Source organism: Lactuca virosa, chromosome 9 (genome assembly GCF_052849685.1).
Source record: "Lactuca virosa cultivar CGN04683 chromosome 9, Lactuca_virosa_CGN04683_v6, whole genome shotgun sequence".
Classification (NCBI taxonomy): Eukaryota; Viridiplantae; Streptophyta; class Magnoliopsida; order Asterales; family Asteraceae; genus Lactuca; species Lactuca virosa.
Genome location: NC_136434.1, coordinates 103,826,978 through 103,849,568, shown reverse-complemented (window position 1 = coordinate 103,849,568; position 22,591 = coordinate 103,826,978). Strand labels below are relative to the sequence as shown.

The 22,591-nt window shown below is 38.2% G+C and overlaps 1 protein-coding gene across 1 annotated transcript; it reads right to left on the bottom strand.

Annotated features, from left to right (window-relative positions):
- Positions 1-522: 522 nt before the first annotated feature.
- LOC145136116 (putative protein phosphatase 2C 75) lies at positions 523-2,237 on the bottom strand. Its single transcript, XM_079070308.1, has 4 exons — positions 1,754-2,237; positions 1,274-1,618; positions 1,092-1,200; positions 523-998 (listed from the first exon to the last, which is right to left on the bottom strand). The coding sequence occupies exons 1-4, from the start codon at positions 2,147-2,149 to the stop codon at positions 619-621; spliced, it is 1,230 nt and encodes a 409-aa protein (XP_078926434.1). The 5' UTR covers positions 2,150-2,237; the 3' UTR covers positions 523-618.
- Between the last annotated feature and the right edge of the window lie 20,354 nt (positions 2,238-22,591).

Genomic DNA, 22,591 nt, shown 5'->3' with positions numbered 1-22,591 from the left:
CATTTATGAAAATTGATTTTGATTCAATTTTCAAATGCTTTGTTTATGATTGCGAGGTGCTTGTTTCTTCGATTTGAGGATTGTATCTCGTATTTATGAGGATATGAACTGATGCTTTGTTTCGATCGTTTTTTTCGATTTGAAGATTGCGATTAATTTGATAACAGATTCAGTAAAAATATGATCTTTTTTATTATATTGAATAATTGTTGAAGATTGGATGATATGATTACGTGACTGATACTGAAAATCTATGATTTAGCGATATGATGATTTTTAGAGAAGGAAGGTGTCGCTTTCTAAACATTAATTTGAAGTTTACTGTTATACCCCTTAATCATTTAACAGTTGACGTTAAATTCCATTGGCTGATATTTAATCTCACAATCTCTAATTTTTTATTAATCTCAAGAGAACCATCTCATATATATATATATATATATATATATATATATATATATATATATATATATATATATAATAGGAAAAAAAAAACAGCAAACTCAATTACTAGTCACGTAATAAATTAGAACTGCTCAATAACCGATTAATAACGTAAAAACTAAAAACACAGATAAACATCTACAATATTACTCAAGAAATTCAACAATAACAGAGTTACCCTACGCTATTAACCCTCTCTTTTTTACTTTCACCTTCTCTTAAATCAACAACAATCACACTTATATTATCAGTGCTCCGCCGTCCCATAGCAAGACGTACCAGTAAAGCCGCCGCCGATGCGGTGGCACTTCGACATGCATACACCTGCCCACCACCACCTCCTCCTCCTCCTCCGGCCGCCCTTTGAGCCACCACCCCCATCTTACATTTTTCATCTTCTTGTTGGCACTTACGAACTACCTCGCAACTCAGTTCACTTGATAAAACATCCCACAATCCATCACTAGCTATTATCAAACTCATATCCTCTGATTCTCTTCTCGTGAATGTGTACTCCGGCTCCGATGTTACCACTTGTTTCAGAAATCTATCGCCTGTTTGAACACGTTGAAGAACTTTTATCAAAAATCTACTTTAAGATTATAACAGAATGTTCATTGATGAAAGGAGTAGAACTAGAAGATAACCTATAGCTCGAGACATAGCAAGAACACCTTCAACTCGTGCTCCGTTTCCGGCGAACAAGATCCGGCCACCGGAAGCTTCGATTCTTTCACGTTCGTCTTCCCGATCAGGCTGTAATTAATTAAACAAATAGAATATAACAAATCTGACTTCAATCAAGACTTTGAAACGACTTCGTGTTTACCTTATGGTCAAAGGAGAGTGGTACGGCTTTTCCGCTACGGCTGAGGACGGCGCGTGAGTCACCGCAGTTAGCGACGATTATGAACTCGTCTGTCAAAAGCAACACCACCGCCGTTGATCCTACCAGAGATAACTGCGGATGGAATCTACACACCTTCGAGTTTTCTATCCCGTTGCATTGACATAACGACATCGCCATCTCATCCATCCTCTCGAAACTCCGGTTGATTGCCGTCCGCCATAGCTCTACCACTTCTTCTCCGGTTGACTTGTCTCCGGTGGTTCTCACGCGCATTAACTCCTCCTCCATGATAACGTGCATGTTCTCCTTACACAATGCAGACACCTGCTCAACACAAGTCCCATAATTACTATTTTGTCCTTCAAAAGTCAAAAATTAAGTTACAAACTGACAGAAATGCCCTCTTGGAACAAGAAAAAATTTCTGATTTTTACATATATGTAAAGACACGTGGCTTACGTGATGCCCTCCGTGGCCATCGAATACACCGAAGAAATGCACCGGTCTGTAACCGTTTATCTCCGGCCGGCAGAAGTTCGGCTGAACCGATATCTCGTCCTCCATGTCACGCGCCCTACCAACCACCGATATTGACCCGTACAGCGGTGCCGGTGACGACTCCGGCGTTTCCTTATTACTAGACGACGGCTCGGCGTTCTCATTCACCAACTCCGCCGCGAGTAACTTTGGAGTGTCCAAGTTCTCAGTTCCGGTTCCGGCGACAGGGGAAACTAAAGCTAACCTCCTCCTCATCTCAATCCTACGTCGACGTCGCTCCCGGGATTTAACGGGTGAATCAACATCCTCGTCGATCGGCCGCATCATGCTCCTCCGACTGCCATACACCCGCTTCATTGAAAATCGCCGGCGATCTGGAAATATTCAAAACTTACCGTCATCTTCAACAGAAGTTCGAAAAGTGAAAACAATTTCCTTTGGTTGAAGAATATAAAGGAGGTAACGGAAGGGGCGGCTGCTCTCGGTGCCCATGAAAGCCGACTATGTGGCTCTCTGATGTTGCCACGTGGGAACGGGGTCAATTTAGATGGCGATAAACGACGATGGGAGCTGACACGTGATAGCTGAACTCCTAAGAATAAAGTCTCAAATTGTACACTTGTGGGCCCGGTATGATTCTTTTAGTACCACGTAAGTCCCTTCGGAATTGACATCTTGGGCCCATTTTGAGTTTCCTTGGGTCCATCCACTACGTCGACACATACAAGATCATATATGAAGTATATATTATGGGCGTCGACTCAAGACTCAAGTCTTTGTACACATACAAGATCATATATGAGGTATATGTTATGTGCGTCGACTCAAGACTCATGAATAGTAGTTATGTGAATATTCTATTGTATTTGTATTTGATTATGATAGTTATTATTTCGATAAACATCGGAAAGATGTAAATCATTTTGTATTATAAATATAAATAACGAGTTGAGATCAATGGAATTACAAGATTGATTATTTTTTATAGTTTCGGAGTTATTTTTTATAATTTTTTATAGTATCGGTTTTGGAGATTGTTCTGTCTAGAGATGGATAATGGTTGTTGGGTTAGAGATCAATGTGTAATTAATGGGATGTGGTCTTCAGTGTGATGCCTTCTGATTCGTGGATGAGCAATTTCATGATATGATGTTGATTTTGCAAGATGTTTTTCTTTCTGACATGTCGGATTCAATTTTGCGGGCTTGGGATTCAACATGAGATTTCTCGATTAGGAGTGCTAGTTAGGAGTGCTCGTGCTCCGATTGACGATCTCGGTAACCCCTTTCTTGATGTTAAAACAAGGTAGTGTAAGCTTATACCAAATAAAGTATTTTTTTTGTTGCATGACAAATTACCCTCTAGGCTTAACTTGTCTAGACCTTGTCTTGAGATAGATACGATAGATTGTCTAATGTATAAATCGAGTGTTGAATCTATTAACCATACTTTGGTCTTAGTATGTGGTTGTGATGGAGGTTTGGAGAGGCGTTGCCAATTAGTGCGATATTACTACCTCATATTTTTTGTCCATATCTAGGTGGATATCACTGGTTAATGATGCAAAAATGGCAATCTGGTGCATGCAAAGATTCGAAGTGATTGTAATTAATACAAGCTAGATTATGTGGCGGTACAGAAACTCGGTTATGTTTGACATTGTTTCTATTCATAAGAGCGACCTCATAAATATTATTGTTTTATGTTTGTTTCAGTGGTATAATTTTAGAAATACAAGTGTCAATTGGTTGAAATGATCGGATGATAAACCATTGTAATTTTCCTTTTAAAACTTTAGCATTTTGCTAGACTTCTTGGTTTATATATATATATATATATATATATATATATATATATATATATATATATATATATATATATATATATATATATATATAACCTGATGTATTAGGACTTGATGGCATAAAAATACCATATTCGTATTGGGTTAATCTATTTACATGCAAACAGACATAAAATATTGAATAATAATTACGACACCATATATCCTACCTATGTGTTGGATCTTAGAGACGATCAACAAGCAATAATAAACAATAAAGACCAACAATTAATCAAAAAAACAAATTTGATTAATAACTCTCACAAAGAGACATAACTTTACAATAAACTATGTTACAACTCATATACTAGGATAATGTATCTAATATATGGAAATCCTTACATATCAAATATTTAAATAAAACTATACAAGGATAAGATCCTAATCACTAAGATTGTGGATCTGATACTTCGTGCACAAGAATACCGCATATTCGTGTTGGTTGAGTTTGGATTAGCGGATCAGACAATGATTGATGATCAACATGAAGAAGGTTTGACACATCAGATTATAAGGTTCGACCTTAAAATCTCCCCCAATCTGATGATGTCAAAACCTTTAGAGACAACTACCCAAAATTGTAAGTAAATACTTTATCTACCTCTCTGATGATTTCAGGCTTTATCCATTTGTAGTCATTTTTCGGCAATTCCCTTTTTTCTCTGGCTCAGCTTAAAAGGAAGTAACCACTGAAAACAATCTGCAATATCTTGATACATACACACTAGTCTCATATGAAACAAATGGTCAGTTTGAGCATTTAGAATGTCATTTGATCTTGTAAAGCACATAATTCCATTGGCATCCTTGAAAAATATTCCATGAACTGGAGTTATGATAAAAAGTTTCTCTTCAGGTTCAACTCATTCAACTTATGGGGATAAGGAATTTGTGATAACAAACGAACCAAAAAGCAGGAGATAAGATACATGATTGGCTCTTTTACGTCTTTGTAGCTATGGAACAATGGGAGGAGGTCTAGAAGTAGATGTTGAAGTAGAAGCAAGAGTGGGAACAAGGTTAAGGTTTCTAACGTTACTCATCAGTAACTCCAGTGCTAACTTCAATTCTTAAGAATGAATGCCCCGAGCCCTTAATGTGCCTTGATGATGTTGGAAATATCCATCCACTCACTGTACCCATACTTAATTAAATCATGACAAATTACTTTCTTAGGGTGTTCACCTTTATCATCTTTTCTAGCGAGATGCACAACGAGAATCTCTTGACTTATTTGGCTTGGTGCACCTTACTTTTACGATTGGATCCTTACATAACCTCCCTATGAACACATCCTTGTACTTTGAGATGTTATTATTTGTGTTCACTGTTGTGGATTATTAGCATTAAGTACACATCAAATGGTAGCGGAAACAATCAAGAGATTTCCCTAAGTTCACATGCATCCTAGAATCTAGGTTTTATTAGTTTTATGAACGTAGTTTAAAAATCAACAAAATAATGAACTACTAACATATTTATTGCTTGATTGTGATCTTGTAACTCCCAATTTGTTGAAATGGATTAAGGATCAACCGTAGCACCCTCTAATGGAATCAGACCCACAACACCAAAAGAAAAACGATGAAACCCGAACTAGGGTTTATACAGAATTTACTAACCCTAGGAGATGGGTTAGAATTTTAGTTATGAAGATATGGGGTTTATACGGAATTCACTAACCCTATGAGATGGGTTAGAACTTCAGATATGAAGATAGGGGAGGAGAGGATGGATAAAATTTATGAAGGGAATCAGCAGCTCTAGGGTTTACCCCTAACTGTGTATTTATAGGCTGTAGATAGAATCCTAAAAGGATTCAAACTTCTTAGGTTAATCCTTATGTGATTCAAACCTGCCTTATCCTTATCAGGAAGCCTATCATTATCTTTTGTATCAGGTCTTCAGGAGCTTTTGGAATATTCTCTTGGATTAATTAATATTCAATCTCTTTAATTAATTAAAACCTTTTAATTAATTACCAAAATAATTTCCAATTAATTTATTAATTCATAATAAATTAATAACTTATTTATCTTGATTTCCGTATTGCAATTTAGGTTATGAGGCCAACCCAAAAGGACCCTGTTGGTATTCGTAATATTACAAAAACATTTAATGACCATGGACATTACTTCCAACAGTCTCCCACTTGGACAAGTCGTTAACTTTTAGGATCAAAATAGTTCACTAACAGTCAACATAGAGTAGTCATCTAATGCAACTACCAAACTCTTGACATAGTCAAGTTTAGCCCATAGATAAGTGTTTAGTTATTCCTTTGTTCTAGATACTCATATTAACTTGATACATGGATAAGGATCAATCTCATAGTTCAAAATTTTGTTTCCCGATAAAGATCTATGACGACTACATCCGACTACTTAGTTGAACACATCAAATTTAGTCAGGACCCGGCCAAGCACATTAGATGTCAACACCAAATCATTGAGGGGCCTAAGGATATCACTTCTCATGTTAAAGTAGAATGAACAAATAAACTTTGACTACTAGTCATATCATACATGGGCATACCCTGTATGACTACCAGTTACGGATAATGTTGGAGCAGACCAATACACAACATATTTCTTAAAGAAAAACCCCATATGTATATGGGTTTGAAGAATAAAAGATATTATCATCTTTGAATTACTCTTGATTGGACCCATGTGATGGGTTTTGAGCATAACAAACAATCCTATGTGTGCATGCAACCCTAATTGCTTTGATCTATGTTTTCTCTAATTGAACATACAAGTATTGAACATCAAAAGGAAAACCTTAGGATGTATCTACTATTTTTCGAAATTAATAACTAAAGATAGTAGACATACCTTTAATTGTTATGTAGTAATAACAATGTGAATCCAAGACTTTATGAAGCTTGAGAGCAAGTGCCACAAGTGTAACACCTCTAATGGTTCACACCCACACTAAGCAAGAGGATGAGAGAGGAGAGGGGATGAGATTCTTGAGAAATTCAGATATCCTTCTTAGGGTCAGAGTGGCCAAAATCATGAGGGGGTAAAGCCCTTTATATAGCTGAGGTAGCTTAGAGCTAAAGCTAGGGTTTGCTAGAGGAAACCCTAATTCCTTAGCTTAAGGCCTAAGAAGCCCATAGACTCCCCATCCAAGGACTTGGACGAAAATTCTAGGGCCTCCCTAAACGTTTTCATCCAACCCTTCTAGGGTGGTCCAAGAGCTCAATTCCACAATTATCAATAAATTGCTAAATAGCCCCGACACTTTCAATTAATTCCTTTAATCCCAAAATTAATTCCAAATTAATTTATGATTAAATATTAATTAAATAATATGATTTCTAATTAATATATTATTTCCATAATACATTAATAAATCAATTATCTCAATTTATTATTCAAATAATAAATTCAACCTCTTTCTCTAAATGTCATCATGTCTAGTTGCTAGTATGAGGGCAACCCAAAAGGACTGTGCTACTATCAATTCAAGTATATACCAATTATAGTTATGGGATGAGACACCTAATCCAACACCATGAAGTAATCTCTAAGTACGGATTGTTCCAATACTTAAAATCCTCATTTCAAGTACATGTGCAGTGTTAGAGCAATCTCTTATGCAATGTCTAATCTCGTATGGTTCAATCAACTAACGCTCATGACAATCTTAAATTCCAATACTAATTCCTGAGAGTATAACTGACTGTGAAGTTTTTAGCGTAACTAAATATTATGGAATTCTATAAGTGGGTTCAAAACAAGCAAAAATGAAACACGAAAATGAATATCACAACTTTGATAGCAACAAAAGCTCTTTATTAAGTCTCCAAAAAATAAACATAAAAAACAATTACAATTCATACTTTTATATGCTTTAAAATTAAAATAAACTATTCGAAGTGTGCTTAAGTCAAATAATTTGAAATCAATTACCTCATGACCATGTCTTACTGACAGACTTGTTTACTTAGAAAATGGATCGACAAGATTTTCTTTCAATATGATTCTATTGACTTTAATGTCTTTCCATTCGAATAAATTATAAAATATGATGGTAGTTACTGAGTATGTGTCATGTGAGCTTGGGAAACTTGGGGTCAATACTCTAGGTAAGTATACCCATAAACAGTCAAATACTTGACTCTACCCTAAGCCCTTAATCAGACAAGAACATGAAATAAGGCTAAATCAAACATTCTCAGGCTATAAAATATTATTTATGTACGACTATGATGCATACACTAAACAACAATAGTAAGGATGTCAATTTCATAGAAGAAGTCCTCCTAGGATGTCAGGCATCATACATCAAGCAATTCTATCATGTAATTCCTGAAGATCCCTAACCTATTACTAGCATGCAGTTCTATCATAATCAAAATAAGGAAATAAAAGTGTGGGTATCTTGGGGTACACTTTCTTTCTTCGGCTGATCGTACACATCTCATCATTATTTGTTTACCTTTGTAAACAAATTGGAAAACAATTTTGAAAAAAATTGAATCAATTTTTGAAAACTTTTACAGCTCCTTAGCTTGAGATTGGATTCACACGAATGTTCATCCAAATCACTCAAACCAGGGCTCTGATACCAACTTGTAACAACCCAAAAATCAGAGTAAATTTAAATTTGTCAAAAACAACCTCAAGACAATAATTGTTTACAAAAAACATTGTTTCTAAAGTATAATTCATAAATCAGAGTATCCCAGAATCCAATAACATAAAATCTGAAGGATGTGCACAATCACGCCTTCGCCTTGCCACGATCATCTGAAGTACCTGAAACAATAAAAAAAAAACTATAAGCATGAAGCTTAGTGAGTTTCCCCAAAATACCACCACACAAACATATAACTGTTGGATTAATGTCTAAGTCCATAACTATAATTGGTAAGACTTGACCCAACCCGACATGGTCCATTTGGGTTGCATGGCATCATGCATTTGGATAGACTATAATGAGAGAAATAACACTTAAGGTTGGTTAATATATTATAAGTTCTAATATATTAATAAGGTTATTTAATTAGTATTGATCAAGAATTAATTTGGAATTAATTAAGTGATCAAAAGGAGACTAATTAAATATATGGGTTGATTGTGTAAATCATTCATTCTTATATATGTGGGCTTGTGATCCAAGATTCCTTATGTTGGACTAAGTCCATGGGGTGACCCATGGATACTCCATGGAGGTTAAAATCCATGGAGCATAAGGAATGGGTAAAGTTATGAGTTACATGGTGTAACCCTAATAGCCACCATATAAAAGAATCTCATGGCTCAAGAAATCGTGCAATAATGTGTGAGTGTGAGGGCTAGATGATTTCAAGGAGTGTTCAAGTTTCTCTCAAGTTATTCCAAGTGTATTTGGTGTTGTGTGAACCATTTGAGGTGTCACACTTGGGGCACTAGGCACTCAAGCTTAATTAAGACATTCTACATCAAAGAGGTATGTATTCTATCTTGTTATATTTATTATTTTGTATGCTACATTAGGATAATACCTTGGATGTTCATAATTGTATGTATAATAGAGAAAACATAGATCCAAAGTATTTAGGGTTGCATGTACACTTAGGAGTGTTAGAATGCTCATAACCCAACAGTGGTATCAGAGCCTAGGCTTGTTTTCTTGTTATACTTGCAAAAGTAGCTGAAAAATCGAGTTGGATGCATATATTCGATTGTTTTGGCTGGAATTGGACTAGGAACATTACCCTAAGATGTTTTTGGACTTATAAACTTGTTTTTGATGTGGTAATGTTCATGCTAATCCAATTTCTAAGATAATTGTCATAATTTCTAGATTTGTATTAGTTTGTATGTTCATCCTAATTTCTTGAAGATTGATGATTTGAATTATCTTGTTCTTATGAGGTTCTTAGATTAATAGAAAAGTTGTGTGAAATAGTTGTTTTCAATCCATTTTAATCTAAGAGTTGATTCCAAAGTGTGTTTTTGTAACTTGTCCTCAAGTTATATGAAAAGTCACATTTAAGAATAATAAAACTCATAAAAGTTGGCAAATGTTACAAAATGAAGAGTCTAGTTCTAATTAAATGGTTTTATGACTCCATAACTTGTCCTCAAGTTATGGAGGTTCAAGAGTCTCTTCATTAAATTAAAAAAAAAGTGTAACCTTAATTAGTTCCATAAGTTACAATAAAAAAAAAGTTATTTTTTTTTATTAATTAGTTTAAAGTCTTCCATAACTTGTCCTCAAGTTATGGAACTTGAAGAGTTTTTTTTTTTTTTTTTTTTTTTTTTTTTTTTTTTTAATTAAAACTACTTTAAACTCATAAGTTATGGAATTAATTAGTTTTGAATAGTTTCAAAACTTGCCCTCAAGTTTTGGAATTTGAAAAGTTTTCACTTATGAATACTTTAATTCCAAGTTAGCCCTTAGAATTTTAAAAGTTAAAATTCAACCCTTATACTTTATAATATTATAAGTTAATAATATTTATATATATGTATAAGAGTAAAGTCAGTCTTACCGCTAGTAGGCCTCATTCACGAAGCCGGTCTATAAGGGTGGTATAAGGTTACTGCCTATAAAATGACAGTTTAATGGGTGTCCACTCTCACCCACCGCTTCCTTGACTGGTGGAGGGTCGTTAGTCGAACGGGTAGGACAAGGACTATAATTCTCCTTTCATTAAAAGTATTAATGATAAATACTAAGTAACTAAACTCTTATTAATACCCAATCTTAGTTACTTAGGAAAATGTGAATTTGGTGCTAACCCATGAAATTACACTTTGCACTTTGCTTAAGTCGTTAGTGGAGCGTGTGTGGTTAACCGGCACACTAACCTGGACTTAACAAGGTAGGCAAAGGGTAACTTAATATTTATCATAGTATCGGTGGAGCGTGTGTGGTTAACCGGCACACTGATTAAGGGGTAATTATTAAGGGTACCAAGTATATTTGCATGGTTATTCACACCTTGTTTTGTGATCCTCGGCATCCCAGTCACAAAACCTGAAGGGCACACTCGAGATTGAAACATGCCTTTGAACAGTTCAATGCATCTCAAAGATCTAGGACTTTCAAATCCAATTAAAACCTAATAAAGTATTTCGTTTTTCATGGTGGAAATTGGTGAATCGTCATTCACCTACCTTCAAATATTTTATAGCTTGGATTACCGCATCCCTCTTCTAAGTTATAAAATAGTTTGTTGGGTCCTAGCCTTAATATTTCATATTGGGTGTCATATTAAGGACTTTAAATCAACTATGTTGAATATCTCCCAAAAAGATGTCTGGTCTAGACATTTATGATCTTCCCAAATCTCTTGAAACAAGCTTTCCTAAATGAAGATGATGTCCCATGGATATCATACTTCTTTCACCTCCTCCAATTATTCTCCCTAACCCACAAGTTCCTAAAAGTTTAAGGTCACTCAAGCCCTATTGGCAAGGCAAGGTCTAGGTGTGATCACATCTTGGAGATGTAGTCACATATTGACAAGCCGGGAGAGTTGGGTGTCAAAGTCTTGAGAAAGTTGGTGGCTCAACTACTTTCTAAGTCACATAGTGAGTTCTTTTGGGAATCCTATGAAACAGACTAAGACAAGACCCTTAATGATCTTATCTATTTGCTAAGATCAACTTCCTAAAACGCTATGGACATTGACAATGATGACATTGGATATACAGTAAAGCTCTCTCTTCCTAATGGAAAGGGATCGGCCATAGTCAACTCGGTTGACCCAATGGTAAAGAGAGAGGCGAAGTCTGAGATAGTCCCATTATCAAGGGTCCATAGGTAACTATTGCCAAAGGAAGGGGCATTGGTTACGAAACTGCCAAATTTAACTAAGGATGTTAAAGTCAATAAGTTTGGCTCTACTTCAGGTAAAGTCCATTGTCTAACTCTATTAAGTACATGCTGATTCTGATCGCGAAGATGGATTTCAATCGCATGGTTCGGTGATCAGAATTTTGGGCTATTACTTAAGAGTTATGATATTTATATTGCTTAGGAATAGATAACAACAAGGTTTTCATATGGATTGTAAGGATAAGTTTTTCCGCAAAGTTTTAAAATAAAAGAAAAAGGTTTTGATTTTATTTATTTTAAGTATCCTTACAATGACATTTGTGAAAAGTTGTTGCTTATAAGATTCCATTGATAGCAATATTGGAAAAATGGATTTAATTCTTTCGGATGTGGTAGTGTCTAATATTACCAAATAAGGAAAGATTCTCATCACCCAAGGTTCAATTGGACCGAAACTTGGAATCATGCAAGTTGTATAGTATGATGAATGAGAACTTTCAGCTTGGAAAATTAAGACTAATTCCTTATGTGAATAAGGAAAGGACTAAGGGATCGAGTACACATTCTTGTGCACTGGTCAAGTCCACCACAAAAGATCAAGAAGACTATTCGTCATGATTTACTTAAGTTCAGTAAATATGGTTATACTTATAAGTTTAAGTATAAGTCTGTAGCATTGGAGAAGTTTCAATGTGAGACAGAACGAATAAGAAGAATCAAAGTATGGCAGAAAGATAAAAGTTTCTCAAATCTGAAAAGATGGGAGAGTACTTTAGTATCATGTTTATGATCATCTTAATGATTAAGATACCATATCACAATTGGTCCTCTAAAGTCATCTCTTATGACTAAGAAGAGGAGTTATGAATTGTTGAAATGGTTAAATCAAAAAGATGAGTCATACTTCGTTCCAAAACAATTCTTAGAGTCATACTCCAAGATTGTAACTTGAGTGACATATCTTAAAGAGGGTTTGTTAACACTAGTCAAATGTAAGAGTAAAAGGTTATCTACTCTTGTACATTTGAAATTGGTAAGTTGTGATGTTTTGGATAAAACAGAGACCAACTTAGGCCAATTGTGTAAAGTGTTAGTCTTGATAAAGAATCCGCACTATCTCTTGAATATTTGACAAGGGAGTCTTATATGTCAAGAGGACAGTGGGAGTCTTAAAGCTCTTGAAAGTTTCAAGACTTAATCAAGAATAAAACCTAAAGTCCTTCACTAGCACACGACTTGAGGTTTATAACCTATCGTGTTGAAATTTTTGTGCCTATTCAAGTTGGCTTTGCATAGGAGTTCTGAGAGTTCTCAATTGGTTGCACAACTACTTGGAAGCAATGTCAGGCACCTGAGCTGCCAAATGGCAAGAATTTAAGATTGCACAAGTTTAATCAATATGAGTTTGGATTTGTCACTAACCTTGTCTTGTGATTATGGTTTTGACAAATTCACATGGATAAGAACACATACACTATTAAATCTAAGTGTCATAAGGTTTCTCTCCGATTCATGAAAATGATGGTGAGGAAACACTTTCACTAAGTAGATTTTAGCTAGATAGCAATTGTGATATTTGCATTCTCAAAGTCGTTAGTGGAGCGTGTGTGGTTTACCGGCACACTAACATGGACTTGTGAGAAGTGGCAAAGGTCTAAACAATTGAGACTATGATTACAGCATCCCTTTTCATAGTTCTAAAACTGTTTAGACACACATGTGAGCTATCTAAGAGAGGTGTATGATTTTGATAAAGTTTTATCAAAACAATCTAGTATCAGAAATCTGAACTTTGGTAAGAAAGTCAGCTGATTTCTAAGTACATGTCAAAGCTAGTGGGAGCATAAGTGTTATGCTAATAATCATCATGTTAGTGGGAGCATGATAATTATGACAAAGGTTGCAAGTTAGCAATGTTAATTATAGAAAACAAAAGTTTCAATTCGTGAGGTTGCAGGGGTTGAAAACGTTGTTTTGCTATAATTAAGGGAGAGGAAATTATATTTCATTTCAATTTTAAAAGCTTAGATTGAGATTTTAATCGTATTTAATCAAAGATATATATATGAATTTCATGTTGGAATGGCTCAACATAAGGAAATTCTATATATAGGTCCATTATTTGCGTTCTAAAATTCGATTATGATTACGGCATCCCTTTTCATAATCTGAATTTTGAGAACTTGGCAAATTGAAATGGAAATATTATAGCAAAAGACTGGTTTAGTCTTTATGTGAGACATCATGAATCGTGTCCCATATGCTTCGGATATAGGATCGATTACATGTGCTATATTCATCCTTTCTAAAATTTTCCAAATGCCTGGGGCATTATGAAAGGAAAAGGTCTAGAATTGGATATGACTAAAATGATTAAGCAATTGTCGAGGACAATCTAAGGTTTACCAAAGATTGGTTGCTCAAGGACAGTTGGAAGTATAATGTTAATTCTGGAAGGACCATATTGACATAATCTGTAAGGAGGCAACTCTTGTTCAGAAGTGATAGTCAAAATGGAATATGGAAATGTTTCAAAGTTAGAAATTATTCAATCTGTGTAAGATTAGGAAACTTAATGAAAGAAGGATGTTTCCAAGGAGCTGATCTCCTTTGGAATGCTCTGTAATGATTGTTGTCAAGTCTTTCTGACTTCGTGCATAATCATTAAGAGGATCAATGCATATAAGTTTAGAATCTAACAGATTTCAGTAAATGGCATGAATTCGGAATTCTTGCATTTGCAGTAAGGATTTGGGACTGTGAAAAGAGGATCATTGGAGTGATGTTCGATTGATCTATTTTACAAAGTAAAGATCATAGACAAACATAGTATGCATACTTGGTGTATGACATGACTAGTGTTTAGAAAACATAGTGTACATGCTTGGAGCATGGGACAACTATTGTTTTAAATTCAAGTATAAAGTTGATAAAACCGAAACAATGAATAATGAGTAATCAGTATGGTGATAAATAAAAGTGTTTATTTATATTCATAGGGTTTGATACCATATTTGATTCAATGAATAATGAGTAATCAGTATGGTGATAAATAAAAGTGTTTATTTATATTCATAGGGTTTGATACCATATTTGATTCATTTATTCTTGTGTTTCACTTTGCATGTTTTGACTTCCAGAATAACTAAGTCTCTCTTCCTGAATGATTAAGTTATTCAAACCATCCACAGTCGGTCATATGTTGGAAGTAGATATGAATCAAGACTATCATGGGTTGGTTTGTAGAGGTCCAAGTTGGTGGACAAAGTGGTGCTACAACACTCATGAGTGCTCATAAGTTCTGAGTATTGGATTCAACCCGCGCTCATTTGAATCACTTCATGGGTTTTATCACGAGTGATCATGAGACGATAATATCTTATATTCTTCAAACCTAGAGATATGAGTTGTTACTATGAGTTGGTTGTACATTGATTGCACGAAAACGCATTCGGTAACTCGATGTTATAAAACGTGCCTTTGTGTATGATTCAACAAGTAGTAGAACAAGCCATATGAGTCGAAGTTTATCCATTCCTTTTACCTTCGGGATAAAAGCGATATATATGGGCCCCTCGATGATTTAAAGATGATACATGTGAGTGCTTGGCCAAGCCAGGACTGATTTGATTTGTTTAATCAGTCAGTCATCATGAATCGGAAATCGGGAAACAACAAATGGACAAAGAGAATGATTGATAATCCATGTCTCAGTCTATATGATATCTAGAATGGAGGAATATATGATCCCTTATCTAATGGACAAGTCATTGACAAAGGTCAGAGTTCATCGACAAGGTCAGAGTTCGACAGAAGCTTTTGAGAGCTATGATTGCTGATCGGTTCCTGAAGTCATACGCAATAATAGTTTTAGACTTATCCAAGTGGGAGACTGTCCATAACTATAATTGGTAAGACTTGACCCGACCCGGCATGGTCCATTTGGGTTGCATGACATCATGCATTTGGATAGACTATAATGAGAGAAATAACACTTAAGGTTGGTTAATATATTATAAGTTCTAATATATTAATAAGGTTATTTAATTAGTATTGATCAAGAATTAATTTGGAATTAATTAAGTGATCAAAAGGAGACTAATTAAATATATGGGTTGATTGTGTAAATCATTCATTCTTATATATGTGGGCTTGTGATCCAAGATTCCTTATGTTGGACTAAGTCCATGGGGTGACCCATGGATACTCCATGGAGGTTAAAATCCATGGAGCATAAGGAATGGGTAAAGTTATGAGTTACATGGTGTAACCCTAATAGCCACCATATAAAAGAATCCCATGGCTCAAGAAATCGTGCACTAATGTGTGAGTGTGAGGGCTAGACGATTTCAAGGAGTGTTCAAGTTTCTCTCAAGTTATTCCAAGTGTATTTGGTGTTGTGTGAACCATTTGAGGTGTCACACTTGGGGCACTAGGCACTCAAGCTTAATTAAGACATTCTACATCAAAGAGGTATGTATTCTATCTTGTTATATTTATTCTTTTGTATGCTAGATTAGGATAATACCTTGGATGTTCATAATTGTATGTATAATAGAGAAAACATAGATCCAAGGTATTTAGGGTTGCATGTACACTTAGGAGTGTTAGAATGCTCATAACCCAATAATAACAACATGCATACTGGGTCCATAACTAACATACTAGATTACCCCTGATCTCACAGGATGAGTCTGGATTGCCTTCCAGTCTACAGTTCATGTCTGGCTTTCTCCCGAGCCCACAACATAAGTCTGGCTTGCCTTACTGGCCCACAACTTATGTCTGTCTTGCTCCCGAGCCCACATCATAAGTCTAACTTGCCTTATTGGCCCACATCTTATGTCTGGCTTGCTCCTGGGTTTGTTGGCTACCACACAAAGCAGTACTACCTCAACCCAACCATACTATGTCGACATATATATAACATGTAACATAGATCTAGAAAACATATAAACATATAACCAGTCATCATACAAACAGGCAGATCTATAGATCGCTACCGCATACTACATCCTATTTACCAGGATTCCGATCTAACAGATCACTATAACATATCGACATCCTTTATACTAGGATACATAATCTAATGGGCTGGCATTGGTGCCTTCAACCCATAAGTACAACGAGGAAAACTCACCTCCCAGTCTGAATAAATAGATAAACATGTCTTTGCTCTGAATCCCAGCTCTACCCATCCCCTAATCATCAAATAGTGACAAATCTCAAGTACCACTCAAAATACCCAAAATACCCTTAGGTCAAACTTGGTCAAAACAGGTCAAAGTCAAAAGTCAAACTTGGTCAACAAAGCTGAGTACGCCCAGCGTACTCAGCATGTACGCTTGACGTACACGAGTTTGACCAGAAACGAGATGGTTTACCACAAACGCCCAACATTCGCGACTGGGACCTTTTCCTTCTTAATAAGAGCTTAATCGTTAAGCTTTTTTGTCCAACTTCCAAATCTAGCCCTCAAATAACGTCCTTAACCATAAATTTTTCAACTTTATGGTCTTGCATGGCCATTAAGTGCCCAAACACAAAAAATCTAACTACTTAACCCATAAAGACAACCTAGATCATGCATGGAAGGATACTAATAACCAAGACTACATTTTTATGCTTCTAAATACTCCAAAACATCTGAAAGTGAAACTTATATGGAGTAGAGTAACCCATACTCATAATACCAAGCTTATGGGGATCAAAAGAACACAATTTTTGGATCGTAGTTTATGAGTGTTACAAGTTGGTATCAGAGCCTTGGTTTGAGGGATTCGGGCACACTCTCGGGTGTGTCTGGACTCAAACTGAGGAATTGGTATAAAATTTTTTAAAAGAAAACCATTTTTATAAAAAGGATTTTGAAAAGAGAAAAGGGTGTGGTGCATGCAATCAGCCGAGCTCAAGTAAGTTCTCCCAAATTACCCATACATGTTTGTTATGATATGATATGATAATGAGAACTGCATGCTAGATTAGGACTAAGGATCTAGGAAGGATGCCTTGTATGCCTGCTATATGTGTATAAGAACTGCATGCTAGATTAGGGCTAAGGATCTAGGAAGGATGCCTTGTATGCTTGATGTATGAGCTTATTGAACTGCATGCTAGTACTGATTAGTTAGTAATATGATGGCCTGATTAGGATATGCTTGGTTTTTATTACTCAATGCACGAATGTTGCTTGCTTTATGCTTTTAGGAGTTCTAGTTATCTTTAACTAACTAGTAAACGAATATGTTAAGTTACATATTACGAGGACTAAATAATTTCAGAAGGTTAGGTTTATCCCTATTTCGCAGCTCTCATTTGAGTCTAACCGTTGTAGGGACAGACCTCTCATTCGAAGAATTATCTGGTCTTAGTAATATGTAATGGTATTCGTAAGCTAGTTAGGGGGAGATACTAGGGACTTCTTATGAAGCTGATGGCGGAGAGTGGGTCGGAGATTACCCTAGGGCAAGACTAGGATGAGATTAGCGTGAAGAACAGTAGTAGAGAAACGGACTTGGTGGAGTCAAGGTAATTCTTGAGGAAAGTACGGATAGATGTGGAAGGTAGTATGGGCCCGTACTACTCAAAAGCAGAGGATCCGTACTCGATTCAAGGAGAGCTGAGATGAATCCAGGGAACTGGTAGTGTGTGTGATCCCTTGAGTTATGATGAGTATTCTGATGTTTGTTATGGTGTATTTTCAGTATGGTGACGCTACGCACTAGACCAGTTGGCAGCTCTGGCTCCGGCGACGGATCAGGCTCGGGCTCTGGAGCCGGGCAACTCGATGATCAGATGAGGGAGTTCATTTCATTTGATATCACGCACTGTATATTGGACGAAACTCTTGTGATCTTCGGTATGGTCAAGGATGGTATTTTGGAGATTCTTGACGAGAGGTTGGGTGCATTCCGCATCGAGATGGCGGCCATGATAGGGGCGCGCACGATGACATTCAGGGAGTTCAGAGCTTATGGAGCTCTAGACTATCATGGGGCTAGGGACCCCATTGCTAGCAGCAGGTGGTTGGTTGATGTCGCCAACGCTTTCCGTACTAGTCGATGTCCCGAGGGGGACAAGGTCCGACTTGCTTCCTGTCTCCTGAAGGACAAATCACGTCACTGGTGGGAGGAGGTCGGACATGCTACTGGAGATGATGCCACTCTTTATGTGATAACCTGGAGGGATTTCTCGGCCAGGTTCAGGGCCGAGTTTGCACCTGTGATCGAGGTGCAACAACTTACGAGGAAGTTCTAGGATCTCCAGCAGACTACTGAGACAGTGACTGAGATCACCGCCATGTTCAGGGAGAGGGCCCTTCTTATTCCACAGTACGTGGCGGACGAGGAGATGAAAAAGGCCTGGTACAATGAGATGTTGCGGAGTGATATCTGCCAGTTTGTGATCCGATCCAGCTGCAAGATGCTAGAAGATATGATTGCGAGGGCTCGAGATAGGGAGTTGGATTTAGAGATGGAGAGGAAGAGGAAACCAGAGGGGGTTCAGACAGGGAGTTCGGGAAAGAAGCCCAAGGTATCAGATCACAGATCGAGGAGCCAGCAGGGTCGCAGCCGCTGGCAAGTGCGACAATATGCACGAGGGGGCGTGCAGGGCGGGTAGTTCGGGCTGCTTTAAGTGCGGCCGAACTGGTTATGTCAGCAGGGACTGTACTGCTACCACCACCACCACGACAGTATCTAATCTGATTTGCTTTCAGTGAAATCAGAGGGGCCACAAGAGGTCCCAGTGTCCGAGTTTAGCAGCAGCAAGACAGGTGGTGGCACCCGCTCCTGCTACATTGAGGATTACCGATGGCCGTCAGGGCCGGACAGAGGCGCCTGCGGCGAAGAGCAGAGTCTTCCAGCTGACAACAGAGGAGGCATGTGCAGCTCCTGATGTTGTGACGGGTATGTATCTTCTCCTTATCTCTTTATTTATATTGATTTGTTGCTTACGTTTATGTGTTTCATTATAGGATCGTTCCTTGTGAACGATATATTTGCTCTGGTATTCGTTTCGGGGGCTACCCGATCTTTTGTATCGCACGCGCTCAGCAAGCGATTTGTGGGAGCTCCAGGAGATCTGGACTGTCCACTTGATGTAGAGATAGCAGATGATAGGACCTTTCGAGTTGCGAGGGTTCACCGGGGATGTACACTACAATTGTTTGATGAGCAGTTTTCCGTGGATTTATTCCCCACTCCCCTGCGAGGGAATAAGGTTATCGTGGGTATGGACTGGTTGAGCCCCAACGAGGCAGTGATTGACTGTAAGCAGCAGCTAGTGCGAGTTCAGACCCCAACTGGGGGAGGGTTGGTGATTCAGGGCGAGAGGTCGCAGTATGGGCTGACTTTGTGTTCAGCGGCGAGAGCTAGGCGGTAGCTTCAGCAGGGTTGCGCAGGTTATGTCGTCTATGTTATGGATACCCGGGATAAGGGTAAGGAGACTGTGGATGATGTACCGATCGTACGGGAGTACCCGGATGTGTTCCCAGAGAATTTTCCTAGGGTACCTCCGGAGAAGTAGGTAGAGTTCAGGATTGACCTGGTTCCTGGTGCGGCTCCGATAGCCAAGGCACCATATCGGTTGGCTCCTCCCGAGATGCAAGAGTTGTCTACACAACTGCAAGATCTATTAGAAAAGGGATTTATCAGGCCGAGCAGTTCGCCATGGGGAGCCCCGATTATGTTTGTGAAGAAGAAGGATGGGTCACATCGGATGTGTATCGATTACCGGGAGTTGAATAAGGTAACGGTGAAGAACCGTTATCCCCTCCCGAGGATTGACGATTTATTTGACCAGCTTTAGGGTGCATCTTTGTTCTCCAATATCTATCTGCGATCGAGTTATCACCAGATGCGAGTCAGGGATGACGATGTGCAGAAGACAGCCTTTCGGACTCGCTATGATCACTATGAGTTCGTGGTGATGCCGTTTGGGCTCACCAATGCTCCTGCTGCGTTCATGGTGTTGGGTTTTGAGCATTCTAACACTCATATGGTGTACATGCAACCCTATAAACATTGGATCTATGTTTTCTCTATTATACATGCAAATATTAACTATTCCAAGGTTTCATCCTAACTAGCATATTATGAAGCACCTATAATACAAAGTTCTAGTTAGATGATATACCTTTTGATGTAGCTTGATGTCTTCAAGCTTTAAGAGCTTAGCCCCAATAGTGTGGAAGCCTCAAATGGAATCACAAATCACCAAAACACCTTGGAAGAACTTAAGAGAATATGGATGCACACTAAAATCGGCCCACTCTTATTTTCACACACTTGTGCCAATTTTGTGAGCCAAGGACCCCTTTATATATTATGGAGGATTAGGGTTACATCCATGTAAACCCTAATACCCATGACCTTTCATTTACATAGGATCCATGGGTTAAAAGCTCCATGGACCATCCATGAAAGCTTAGCCCAACCTAAATGAACTTGGCCCATTCCATATATATAAGAGTCCATATTTAATCAGTTCTTTTTGATCACTTAATTAATTCTAAATTAATTCTTGATCAATACTAATTAAATAATATGATTCCATATTAATATATTAGAACTTATAATATATTAATATAAATCATAAATATACTATTCTCAAAAGACTATCCATATAAATTGTGCCGGTGAAGTGCAACCCAAATGGACCATGCCGGGTCGGGTCAAGTACATACCAAATATAGTTATGGACTTAGACATTAATCCAACACATGGATCTCATGAACCGCGTATGTAGACCGATGTTGGACCGGTCTGTGATAGTTTTCATTGATGATATCTTGGTTTACTCCAAGAATCAGGAGCAGCACGAGGAGCACCTACTGGAGGTGTTGGAGACATTGAGGAGGGAGAGACTTTTCGCAAAGTTCTCTAAGTCTAAGTTCTGGTTGCACGAGGTGCAGTTTCTGGGGCACCTTGTCAACTAAAAGGGTATTCTGGTTGATCCGACCAAGGTAGAGGCCGTGATGCAGTGGGAGGTTCCGAGGTCTCCATCCGAGATTCATAGTTTTCTTGGTTTGGCGGGTTACTATCGGAGATTCATCCAGGATTTCTCCAAGATTGTTGTATCATTGACCCGACTGACCAAGAAGTCGGTGACATTCCTCCGGGGGCCTGGACAGCAGACAACTTTCGGGACTCTCAGACAGCGGTTATGCGAGGCACCGATTTGACCTTTCTAGAGGGCATCGACGATTTCGTGGTTTACTGTGCCGCTTCGATCACATGTATGGGTGCAGTGTTGATGCAGCGGGGTCGCGTTATTTCTTACGCATCGAGGCAACTAAAGCCTCATGAGGCGAACTATCCGACACATGATTTGGAGCTGGGGGCTGTGGTTTTCGCCCTCAAGGTTTGGTGACACTACCTTTATGGGGTGCGTTGTACCATTTACACAGACTACAAGAGCTTGAGATATCTAATGGACCAGCCGAATCTGAACATTAGGCAGCGTCTGTGGTGAAGGATTACGACTGTGAGATCCTTTATCACCCGGGGAAGGAAAATATGGTGGCCGATGCTCTCAGGCGCAAGGCGGTAGCGGCTCCAATTAGGGATATATGCTTAAGGATGACAGTGATCACTCCATTGTTGGAGCATATCCGAGAGGCACAGGTAGAGGCTATGAAGGAAAAGCACCGGAAGAGTTAGAACATTGTGGGACAGGTGGCTTCCTTTGATTATGATAGCCGTGGGTTATTGAACCTGCATCGGTGGGTATGGGTGCCATATCAGGGAGGTGTACGACAGGTTCTGATGGAGGAGGCCTACATGTCTAGGTTCTCTATTCATCCCTGGGCAACGAAGATGTATCAGTATCTTCGCCCTGATTATTTGTGGCCCTGCATGAAGCGGGACATAGCTTGGTATGTAGAGAGATGTTTGACTTACAGGAAAGTCAAGGCCGAGCACTAGCGGCATCACGGCAAGATGCAGCCGTTGGAGATTCCCATGTGGAAATGGGAAGACATCACCATGGATTTCATCACAAAGCTTCCCAGGACTGCACGTGGAGTGGATTCGATTTGGTTCATCGTAGAACGGTTGACCACAAGTGCACACTTCATCCCGAACCAGGAGAGTATATCGGTTGAGAAGCTAGCCGAGATCTACGTACGCGAGGTGGTGGCACGTCATGGAGTTCCGGTTTCGGTTGTGTCAGAC